Source organism: Syngnathus leptorhynchus, chromosome 4, assembly GCF_054491065.1.
Source record: "Syngnathus leptorhynchus isolate UIUO chromosome 4, UIUO_Slep, whole genome shotgun sequence".
Lineage (NCBI taxonomy): Eukaryota > Metazoa > Chordata > Actinopteri > Syngnathiformes > Syngnathidae > Syngnathus > Syngnathus leptorhynchus.
This window is the reverse complement of record NC_141198.1, coordinates 10,878,471-10,889,384: the sequence shown is the minus strand read 5'-3', so window position 1 is coordinate 10,889,384 and position 10,914 is coordinate 10,878,471. Positions and strand designations below refer to the sequence as shown.

The 10,914-nt window shown below is 43.7% G+C and overlaps 1 protein-coding gene across 1 annotated transcript; it reads right to left on the bottom strand.

Annotated features, from left to right (window-relative positions):
- Window positions 1–4: 4 nt before the first annotated feature.
- foxn4 (forkhead box N4) lies at window positions 5–5,527 on the bottom strand. The gene is made up of 10 exons (XM_085909002.1): window positions 5,464–5,527; window positions 4,887–4,976; window positions 2,522–2,688; window positions 2,296–2,408; window positions 2,122–2,232; window positions 1,911–2,038; window positions 1,744–1,840; window positions 1,471–1,678; window positions 1,011–1,400; window positions 5–801 (listed from the first exon to the last, which is right to left on the bottom strand). Exons 2-10 carry the CDS (start codon window positions 4,964–4,966, stop codon window positions 560–562), a joined length of 1,536 nt encoding a protein of 511 aa, XP_085765128.1. The 5' UTR covers window positions 4,967–4,976; window positions 5,464–5,527; the 3' UTR covers window positions 5–559.
- Between the last annotated feature and the right edge of the window lie 5,387 nt (window positions 5,528–10,914).

Genomic DNA, 10,914 nt, shown 5'->3' with positions numbered 1-10,914 from the left:
CTTATTTTATTTACCCATTCATTTATTCACTGGAACATAAAAACATATCTAATATTCCATCCAACATGTAAATCACATATGTAAGGTGTCAAATCCGAATTACAAAGTGATGGCACGTGTCAGCATTTTGGAATGAAGTTGGGTAAATGGAGTCAAAAGAAAGCTTTTCTGTGGTAATAGCCATTTGAACATTCAGATATATATATATACAGCAAAAGGTTGACAAGTGGTCAATTTCCCCAGCTGCCTTTTTGATATATAAATATAAATAAAACAACACAGCAATAAGGTCTATCACAGTACAAGCAGACAAGAGACAAAACTACAGTAAGGGCTTTCAAACACAAAATGAGCAGGATGAAAAACATGACATTTCCTCCACAAAACCTTCTTGGAAGCCTTTTATGCTCTTTTGTTGTCTATTTCTTTTTTTTTTTTTCAAGTGAGCAATTTTCTTGTGGACTTCCCAACAACTCCTATTTTTGATAGTTCCTGGCTGATTTGTACTTAAGAATGTTTCCAGTTGGTATCCCGTCAGAAATCCTTCGCCCGTCTTGTTCTAAAGCAGGACGATGGGTTTGCTGTTGGCCGGCGAGCCCATGTACTGGGAGGAGAGGCTATCCTGTGACGTGTACGACGTGTACAGACCCGTCACTTGTACGTCTGACAGCGGCGGGTTTGCGGAGGCAGGAGGGAGGCTGCTCCCCAAATCACAGTCTGATAGTCGCAATGGAGAGTTACTGAAGGTGCCCAATGCATCCAGGTTAAAGCTGTCGTCCTTCATTTCCTCCCAAAGATTACCTGAGGTCAGAGTGATTGATCACGTCAAGGAATGTTAACATGCAAATATAGTTATTATTGCTGTTGTTGCTGATGAATGCTTTAATGATCCCGTGCTGATTTTTGTATTACTGTCTCAATATTATTTGAACTTTCACTTCTTTCACTCCTTTATTATTATTTTTCTGTTTTCAACGATTTTCCCTTTCAAATGGAAAAGCAGGATTTACCTTGAAGGGCAAAATCCATGATGCTGGGATCCAGTGCGTCCACCTCTGTGTGGCTGTCTACGTGAACGCTGTAGAAGTCATCAGGCGGCTTGCCGGGTTGCTGCGTTAGCGGACTATGCGAGAGGTCGGGCACTGCGTGGAGGGGAGGCGTTTGTGCCGGGGCCGGGGACATGGGTGCCAGACGGGCTTGGGCCTGCAGCTGGGCTTGGATCTGATGGTGCTGGTGCATGGGTAAACACGGCAGGGAGAGGGTCACGATGGGCTGGGGCTGCTGCATCTGGGCCGGCAGCGAAAGGCCCGTCGGACAGCCGGGCAGCCGGGTCATGATGGCTTCCATTGGCTTCCGTCTGCAGTTCTCCGGCCGGTCCGTGATCAGTTTGTCCAGCTCATCTGAAAAGCAGATCGCAGGTGAATAATTTTGAATATAATTGTCAGTGATATCTGTCGGTATGTCCCTGACCTGGATTGGCCATACTGCGGCGGATAGCTGGGAGATCTTTGCGTTTCCACTTCTGCATCTCTTCCTCCATCTTGTCAATTTTGGCCGGGTTCAGCGCCCACAGACAACCCTTTCGGGACGAGCTACTCGTCTTGTTCTCCACTTTCTCGAAGCATTTGTTTAAAGACAGGTTGTGCCGGACTGAATTCTTCCATCCGTCCGGGGCCGTCTACGTGGAAAGAGTTGTGTGAGCGGCACCTTCGTTCGTGATTTTGGTCACAACAGAGGACGTACCTTGAAGTAAGGAAAGTGTTCCTTCATAAAGCTATAGATCTCGCTGACTGGAAGGCTGCCTGTTTTGCTGTTCTTCAGAGCCATGGCAATCAAACAGCTGAAGAGAGAAAGAAGTTGTGAATGAAGCGGTGAGCAAAAAAAAAATGTCGCGGTGCTTGAGGGCCAACCTGTACGAGTAGATGGGTTTGGGGAAACATTTTGGCTGAAGGTCCTGTTCTTGTGGAGCCAAGCGAGATTGTGAAAATAGACTTTGGTTGGTGAAAGAGACATTGCTGTACAGCCCGCCTGTTGAGCACTAACGACAAAAGACAATAACAATATTGTCACTCATGTCTTTGGATGTCCCAAAATCAATGTTCTTCCATTTGAGTGTGTTACCTGTTGTCCAGTTTGGGTTAGCGAGTACACCTGCTGTGGTGCCGACTGGTATACCGAGGTGGGGCACTGGTAACCCGGTGAGGGCATCCCACTGATGGGAAACGGAGACATCTGCGCGGAAAAATTGCAAAGCTTAAAGTCTTGAATGGCTCAGAGTATGCAGTGACTACTCACTGCTCCGCTGTGGGTGCTGATGATGCTGATTCCCAGTGGACTGTGCTGCATGTTGCTTTGCAGGTGGAGCATGGAGGACTGAGCTCCTGTCATGGCCATGCTGCTCAGTTGGGCTTTAAGGAGCAGAATGTTGAACATTTTTCAATTCAATATGTTGTCATGTTTGGTGTGACCAAGCAAAGAGGGGAAGATTTTTTTTTAATTGTTTTGGAAATGGTCACCTCACCTGTCTGTTGCTCCAACAAGCTGCCCTGGGAGGGCCCATTACTGTGGCCGCGGCCATCCACCATCTGCTGTAGTCGAGGAACGTCCACCGAGGTGAGCCACGACAGAGACTGCAGGTCCCCAGGGAGGTCCTCCTCCCTCAGTTGGGAGGGGTCCGTGGTCAGAAGCCTTCAGAGGAGAGAAGGGGGGTTAAGGGGAGGGGCCGACATGGCTGTCAGAGCCAGCTCAAAGAGCACAGGTGGCATTTACATATAAACTCCAAAGAGAACATTTTTATCTCTCTAAGTCAGAAGCCTCAGCTGCTCCGTGAAGCTGGGTTCTAGTGTAAGTGTATTAGCCGTGCCCTCCAGGATTTAGCATATAAGAAGATTAGCTACTGGTGTTAATTCATCGGCAACTGTTTTAATCAACAACGAGGGAGTTAAACAAATCCTATTCAGAAGAAATCATCTGTCCCATTGTTGTAGGAATGGCACACACTGAAGTATACATTTTGGCAATTCATCAAATTTAAAAAAAAAAAAAAAAACGATAACCCAAGAAAACTACTGTTGTACATTGCAAGAATTTCAATTTTACTTTCATAGAATTATTGGGAATGTATTTTGGGTAGGTCTTTAATCTAACACAACTCTTGGGTCAATGGTTTTGAAATGCATTTTTTGATATTTAATTATTTTTTTTTTCCCAACTAATTTTAGTTTAAGCAGTGAACTACCATCTGCCAGTCATAATGTCTTTTATGTGGCCGACTTGGAAGCGAGAGAATGAAAAGAGTGGAATCCTCTTCAATCCTCTTCAGTCTCTCCTATGCACACACGCACTAAGTGTTCAGGGGGGTTTGAAACAGGGGTCGCCATGACAACATATACTATTCACTTTGTGGGGACAGTGAAGGACACCCCCCACCCCCACCCCCTTCACGCATGCACAAACCAAACCTATTTAAAAAAAAACAAAAATCAACCGTGTCAGGTGACCCCAACCCGGCGCTCATCATTGGCTGAATCATACGTAAACAACACATGAGATCGTTTAAAACACGGCACAGCAGCACATGTTGCCTGCAACAGTTGGCCCTCGTCTATTGAAAAATGATCACCTATTGTGTCTCAAACGACAAATCTGCCCAGTGGCACGTGGCTCTATTGTCTTGGTCAGACCCTTCCTTGATTGTTTCTGTCGTTTCTTTTCTTCGCCCCAGGCCCTTGCATTAATCTGCCGGTATGACAGGCCTCACATAAGAGGGACAAATAGGATACCATCTGCTTCCCTGTCCCTTTCCAGCCTCCACTCTGGGTAAAACCACGCCCAACGCAGCATATCCACACCACACACGATACACCTCCTACATGAGGAAATCAACCAAGGGCCCCAGGGGGGTGCAAACGCAGTTTGAGGTCAGACTAGTTTGTGTGTGTGTGTGTGTGTGTGTGTGTGTGTGTGTGTGTGTGTGTGTGTGTGTGTGTGTGTGTGTGTGTGTGTGTGTGTGTGTGTGTTTATGTGTTTTGTGACCTGACATCACTCCAGACAGCACGCGTCGACTCCACTCTTGTCATTGATTTGGAGTCTTTTGATGCACACAGTTAGTGACATTACTAATGTCATTGAATATTGTACTTGGAAATGTAACGTTTTCAACTATTGCAATGTATTACAAAAAAAACCAACAACACTTTGACACATGTTCCAAAACCATTCGTCATTCCCATATCATTACAATAATGACACATCCGTATAATAAAGTGTCGTTGGTCCTGCCACACACAATGTATTATGACCTCAAACTGTCCAAAACACGGCCTTTCCACCAGCCCCTCTTCTTGTGCCACCAGCAAGCATAAAAAATTGCTCACTGATGCATAACATGTTGAACTGGTCTCTTCGTTTATCACTCGAGTCTTCCCAGAGGTTCAACAACACCAAATATTGAACCCCAAACCCGCTCCTCCTCCCTCCCTCCCTCCCTTTCCCTCCCCTCTCGTCCTTGTCTAATTGGGAGCCACTTGTGCATGCGGGTCACCCAGAGAGCGCCCCATCTCCCCCTGAGCCGACGGCCCGAGAGGTTCAAGCTCTCCGTGTGCCGACAGCAGGAGTGTAAACAGAGCTGATGGTTTCTGACAGATCCATTCAGACTGAAAATCATTTATTCTTCTCGTCTTTATTATCTTTTTTTTTTTCCCCCTTTTTTCATTCATCCCACTCCCTTCCCCCATTTGTCGAAAAGAGCTCATACATGTGAGCATTTTGCTCCAAAGCAATTTGCTAATGCTTACGCGGACAGTGTTCAGAACGTTCTAATCTCCGATTTGAAGATTTTGTTTTGTGTGATGCAAGTTTTAGTTTCAGTCAAGTACAGTTCTTACCTATAGTCTTGTGGAGACGGATGATGGCCAGCATCCTCAATTATTCCCGACATCCTGGATGTAATTCCACCTTCTATCATTTCCTGGGATCTATATGTGGTACCACACCAGGGGTACAAATAAAATCAACATATATTTGCACATACCGATGATGCTTTAAACAGATCGTATACATGAGATAAAGCACCGCATTGCTTATGCTGTGGTCCAGTTGATTTTAAAACCAAATATTGAATTCAATAATCCACACAGACATAAAAAAAAAGGTAGTCCTTATTGCATCATCTTAATACTGTGGCATGTTGTTATTGTTATTTATTTCCAAACACACAGTTCAAATTATTCTTGAACTCCTCTAGCAAAGATGTTATTGGGAAAAAAAAATTAATCAGGGACTCTAACCTTAATTCGTGCATTTAAATGTTGGGATTAAGGTTAGTCCAGAAATTTAAATGCCTCATCTTTTACCATGACAACAAAGACAATAACAACAAAGCCATAAGACATGAAATTTCAATTAGCTCATTAAACAAAACAAAGCTAAACATGCAGAGAAGAGAACAACATTGCAATTTACCTGTTTTGGATTATATTGAAGAATGTGTGAATGGATCGTCCGAGAGACCATCTACTGTATTCCACTGTGCAGCACTTGATCTCCCCCCCAAAAAACGTTTTTTAAATTTCCCTCTCTGGAGTTGTCCAAGGCGCGCTCATGCGCAGTGGAGTTGTGAACGGCGCTCCCAGGCGGCCCGGGGGCAGGAGGATCCTATGACTTTGACAGCTGCTTCTAACAGACCCATTTACCAACTTCACGGCAAAATTGCCACGGAAAGACACGTCGCAGATTTTCGGACTGTTTTTGCGCAAAAGAGGAGGAATGCTTCCAAAGTACCACCAGCAGTCAAACCCTTAGCTGGAGAGCTTCAAATTCCAATTTTTTTCAAAAACAAAACAAAAAACATTATACCTGATAAATCAAAATATATTAGCCCATTCCATTTGTTGAAGTAGTCGCACACGCGCACGTCTTGGATGTATGGAATCAAAGCTGCGCAATTTTAGAAGAGAAAAGTCTTATTGAAGATGAAATATCCACATTTGCGTCAATACGCTCCTGTCAGGTTATTCCATTAGAGGTCTAAGACGATGTGAGTCGCCACTTGTGGTGGCATCTGTGTATGGGACAGTGAACTTTTTTTTTTAAGGGAAGTGCTTGAGGATCATTGCTTCCCGCCGTAGTCACCGCGTCCTGCTCCTCTCAGCAGTGGGAAAAAGAGCCGGGGAGGCGCGCAAAGGGAGGGCGGCTGGGGGAGGAGGGGGACCCAGGATGGATGAGCAGGTCCACTTAAGAAAATAGTTCAATGTGGAGGTCTACTGTACATCTTGCCTATCAAGTGAACTGTAAAATGTGCCCAATGAGTCATTGAATGACTCATATGTCTCTCAGGCATTTTTCATCTTTTTTCTTTTGAATGTCATTTGTGAAAGTGTTTAAGATGATGCATGCATGCAACATCGAATTCAGCAACTTGGCTGTAGGGTTGACTTTTTATTTGCAAACTTCTTGATAGGTGAGCCACAGCTTATTTATTTTGAGGCGCGTGTGTGTGTGTGTGTGTGTGGGGGGGGGGGGGGAATCATCAAAGTCTGCAATGACTGGACGTGAGCATCCCCATGAGAGCCCACAGATGGTAAATCGGTGTGTCACAAAGGAACAATCAATGATTACATGCATGAACGTAACGGACAAAAAATAAGACCTCACAGAGCACAGCTCCCAAGGTCCTAGAGCCTGCAGTGTTCTGGACGCGTGTCACCAGTGTTTTCCAACCTTTATCGAGCCAAGGATTTGATGTCAGAAAAATATCATGTCACCCCAACTAGACAAAATTGTCAGAAATGTGCATACAGTACAATAGTTAATTATGTAAATTCTGCCATCTAGTGGAAGAGGTTTGAATTGTTGTACTTTGCGTCACTGGATGGAATGGACTAGAAGAGGATTATTTGGAGAAAAGAGTAAGTCAAATCGGATATTCACACCTTGCAAAATTTATGATTCGACACTCTTGAACTGTGGCCAGTGTTTGGGACTCATTGGCACAGCACCATATGGCACCAGTGTGGCCTCAAGGGTGTTCAATGATGATGAGATTAAAATGGTATACCAACCGGTCACATATTAGATACACCTGCACAATCTAATGCGATCCAGTATGCACATATTATTAAAAGATGGCCTTTCCATGGATACAAATCCTCTGTTTTGACAATTTCAGTAATTAAAAAACTATATCTAATGTTAATCTAATGTTTTTGTATTGTAAATATTTGATATTGCGCATCTTTCATTTGGTTGAGCAAAATATTCAAAACACATTTCAGTCCTACAGCATTGTCAACTAACTACTACTGAATTGTAAATGCTAACTGAAAACCTCAGTCATCTTTGTAAAAGATTTTTGATGTGTAAAAATGACAAAAATTCCCAATTAGTAAGCCAAGGCCAAAAATGTAACCAAAAATACTGACTAAAATATTGATGATCTTGTTTTTTTATTGTATTAATGGAAAGCTGGTGGATACCCAGGTTAATTTCACTTTCTGCTATCTTGCGGCCTTTAACTATTGCTGGCACAGTGTGACAAGTGACAAGAGTGACAGTTCTCCCTTCTCTTGCCTGTTCAGGAGTAATGGGGAACAATAGGATCGCCGCCTAAGGGCTGGCCCCTGTTTGCAGCCTGTGTTTTTGTCTTGCACCAAGTGTTTTCTAAAAACACACCAGCACCTCTGAGAATGAGGTCAGCTCACCACTCTTATATCCTCTCTGGGCAGAAAGAGACCCCTCCACCCACATAGAGTAGCATATCACCTAGGGTCTAGGTGTCAAACTCAAGGCCCGGGGGCCAGATACGGCCCGCCACATCCTTTTATGTGCCCCGCTAAGACAAATAGAATTCATGTCAGTACTAAAATTGCAAATTGTCTTCCTTTTTAAAAAAAAAAAATAGAGCTATTACTAGCATTGTTTTTAGCATTTATCTTTTCAAAATATTTGAAAATTTTTTTACTTGTTTCAGATTTGAAAACTAGTTATTCATCGATTTGTTGTGTAATCTATACTGTATATAATATGAGGCGTTCATACATTTATTTGGGTTGACAGTCATAATGGCCCTCCGAAGGAAACTATGACGACGATGCGGCCCGCAACAAAAATGACCCTCTGGCCACCCGGGATAAGCTGCTGTCAACCATTCTTAAATCGAATTCAGCACTAGTGCTTTGCTAAAGGCTTCTGAGCGGCCACAAACAAATTCCTGCTTGCATGGGTCAGCGAGACAGTGAACTAGATACTCACCATGATCAGAGTCGGTCGGCCGGTCGGTCAGTCCGTAATTTAGTCATTTGGTCTGACAATCAGCTAGCTAGTCAGCAAGTAAGTGAGTCAGTCAGTGAGAAGGTCAGTCAGCCAATCATCTTCATGTCCTGAAACATCACAGAAAAGTTTCTTTTCAGTTCAATTTACTGGGGTCAATCAGTGGTGTGACCCCTTTAGTTGACCTTTGGTCTGAGGCGGGGTCAGTCTGGTTCACTGCTGCTGGAGCAAAAGTTCTGTTTGTTTCTTTATAGAGTTGACTTAGTGGAAAATAGCCTTGGCTCTAAAAGAGCTCATGTAACTTTTTATGCGGCACAGCGGGCATATGGTGTCTTCCAAGGTGGCACTCAGAGGTCCCTTGGTCAGGTAGTTTGGATTTGTGTGTAGTATTTGAAGCCCAGATTTCAAAAGACAAAATGCTGAAACTATTAGATTTGTTAATTAGGAGGTACTACATCCGATCAAAAATCTATCGTACGCTTTATTAAATTTCGACTTCATCAAGTAACCTCTTTGACCCATCTCTTTTGAACCAAGATGATGACTGAACCCAACATTTGTTACGGGTCTCTTAAAAATGAGAATAATTGACTATGAAAAGTAGCAGCGATAGAAACCAAGACAAGAGAAGAAAGGAGGTATTTCAACAAAGAATGAGATAGGAAGAGCGGCAGGACAAAAACGAGAGGACCGAAATGAGAGGCAGCTGTGGTGTGATATGAATGTTATCATCAGCTCTCATTCTCAGCATGGAATCCATAATGGGAAAATCAACCTCGCTGACTCCTGTGTAATTGGATTTGCCGGGTCTCGTGCTGAATCATAACCCAGTGGGTAGCACAAAGCTTGTTAAGATTGGACAAGCATTGCAGGACCACTCAGCCGGGGCGAGAGGTGGGGTAAATCAAGGTAAGCTTCTCAACTTCTCTTGACTGGATGGTTCAAAGAAACTCAACCACTCAATCATCAAAGTAGACTGAAAGCTTTTCAATAGTTAATCAATCAATGAATGGGGGAAAATACACTAGCTTCTTATATTGTATGTGAGTCAGTAGAACAAAGAAAGTGGACACCTGTGGTATCTGGGGTGTGTGTTTGTGTGCGTGCGCTTAGTGGCCGTTACCGGGTAACAGCGGTAAACAGTTGATTCCACCCTCCTTGCAAGGTCCCCGATACCGATACCAAGTACAGATACCACTAGTACTTTTGATGCATAAGATTTCTCCTAAAAAAATTATGACAGATCATTTTAAAGACAATACAACAATTGTCTTTAAAATTGCATTACTTTAATAGACATTTCGTAGACTTCTAAATGTTAATTTTTAGTTCCTTATCGTAAAACTGCCACAAGAGGGAGGCCGATACTTTGACATTAGGCTGGCAATCGTCTGGTATCAATAGTCGCTCATTCCTAGTTTTGAATAAATAAGCTAGCCAAAATATTTGAATCCTCTCTCAATTCTGCACTCAATGTCTATCAGAACTGAAGATGGTCATATCTGACCAGTTTTCACCCAAGCAGAGAATTTATTTTGGCAGATGAATCCTCTCATGACAACAACGGTGTCGTCCACCACAGCTTTGTAATTCTGAGCAATCAAGTATGTCCTGTTATGTATCCATCTAATCAAAGATCAGTAACCAGATCTGGATGTTGGCACAGGGAGGGGGAAGAAGATTCGGGGTAGGGGTGGGGGGGGGGGCTTTTTTGATATACTGTACAATGGAGCTCAAAGCACTTGAGGAAGAGATAAGGAAGTGGAAGAAGAAGGAGGAGAAAGGTTGTGGAGGGGGGGGGGGGGGCTGATGGTGAAATGGAGTGGTTTGGATCCAGTTTCTGGGTGGTTACGCTACACTCAGCATAGAAGTAGACACTCAGGTAAGAACTGAATAAGATATCTTGGTCCCTCCACCTCCCACGGCATGAATGATTAAGCATCTGGTGCACTGTGGCCTAGGTGTGGGTCAGGATGGGCCGGACGTGTGCATAGGCCTCCAAGCAGCAACACCTACACAGCAAAAGGCCCATTTCAGCAGGTGACTCAATGCAAGCAGACACAGGAGGACGGGCGATTGTGTGTGCAAGTTTGGATGCTGACTGACGAGAGCAAAATACAACTTCAGAAATGCAGGTTCGATGATTATTTGTGACTCAGCGCAGTTTGAACGTTTTTGTATTGAGTTTGGTGGATATTATAGTATGTTACAAAACGGATGTGGTAGTCATGAGACTTTACAGTTGCATTATTTTAATGTATCGCTTTCAGGCGGATAAAACGCCCTGTCGCTTTGTTGGTAAATTGCTCCGTCTTCTCCATTGAAGGTTGCTTCTCACATGGATGAGGTCACACAGTCTCAGGCAACAATGACACTTGAGACAAGATGAGGGGACATCTCTTAATTACAATACAAATGGCTGTGCGGCAAAGATCTGAGCTGACAAAGGCCTACCGGATGACCATTCATTCCATCGTTGACCTGATTGGGCTCTCAAATGCTTCATTATCGCACAAATTGCTATCCGGTATCCTTGTATGCACATGAACTTGTCTTCCGAAGGCAAATGCTGAAAAGGTTTTGCTTTGCTTAAATGGTACAGAATTGTCTGTGAGGTTTTGGAACCTGGGAAAAAAAATATTTCCA

Excerpts from the sequence above, each read along its gene's own strand:
- foxn4 (XM_085909002.1), bottom strand. The coding sequence starts at position 4,966 with ATGATAGAAGGTGGAATTACATCCAGGATGTCGGGAATAATTGAGGAT. Across the intron at positions 2,233-2,295 it reads TCAGCACCCACAGCGGAGCA|ATGTCTCCGTTTCCCATCAG; the intron begins GTGAGTAGTCAC and ends TTTTCCGCGCAG. Across the intron at positions 2,039-2,121 it reads TAACCCAAACTGGACAACAG|TGCTCAACAGGCGGGCTGTA; the intron begins GTAACACACTCA and ends TTTTGTCGTTAG.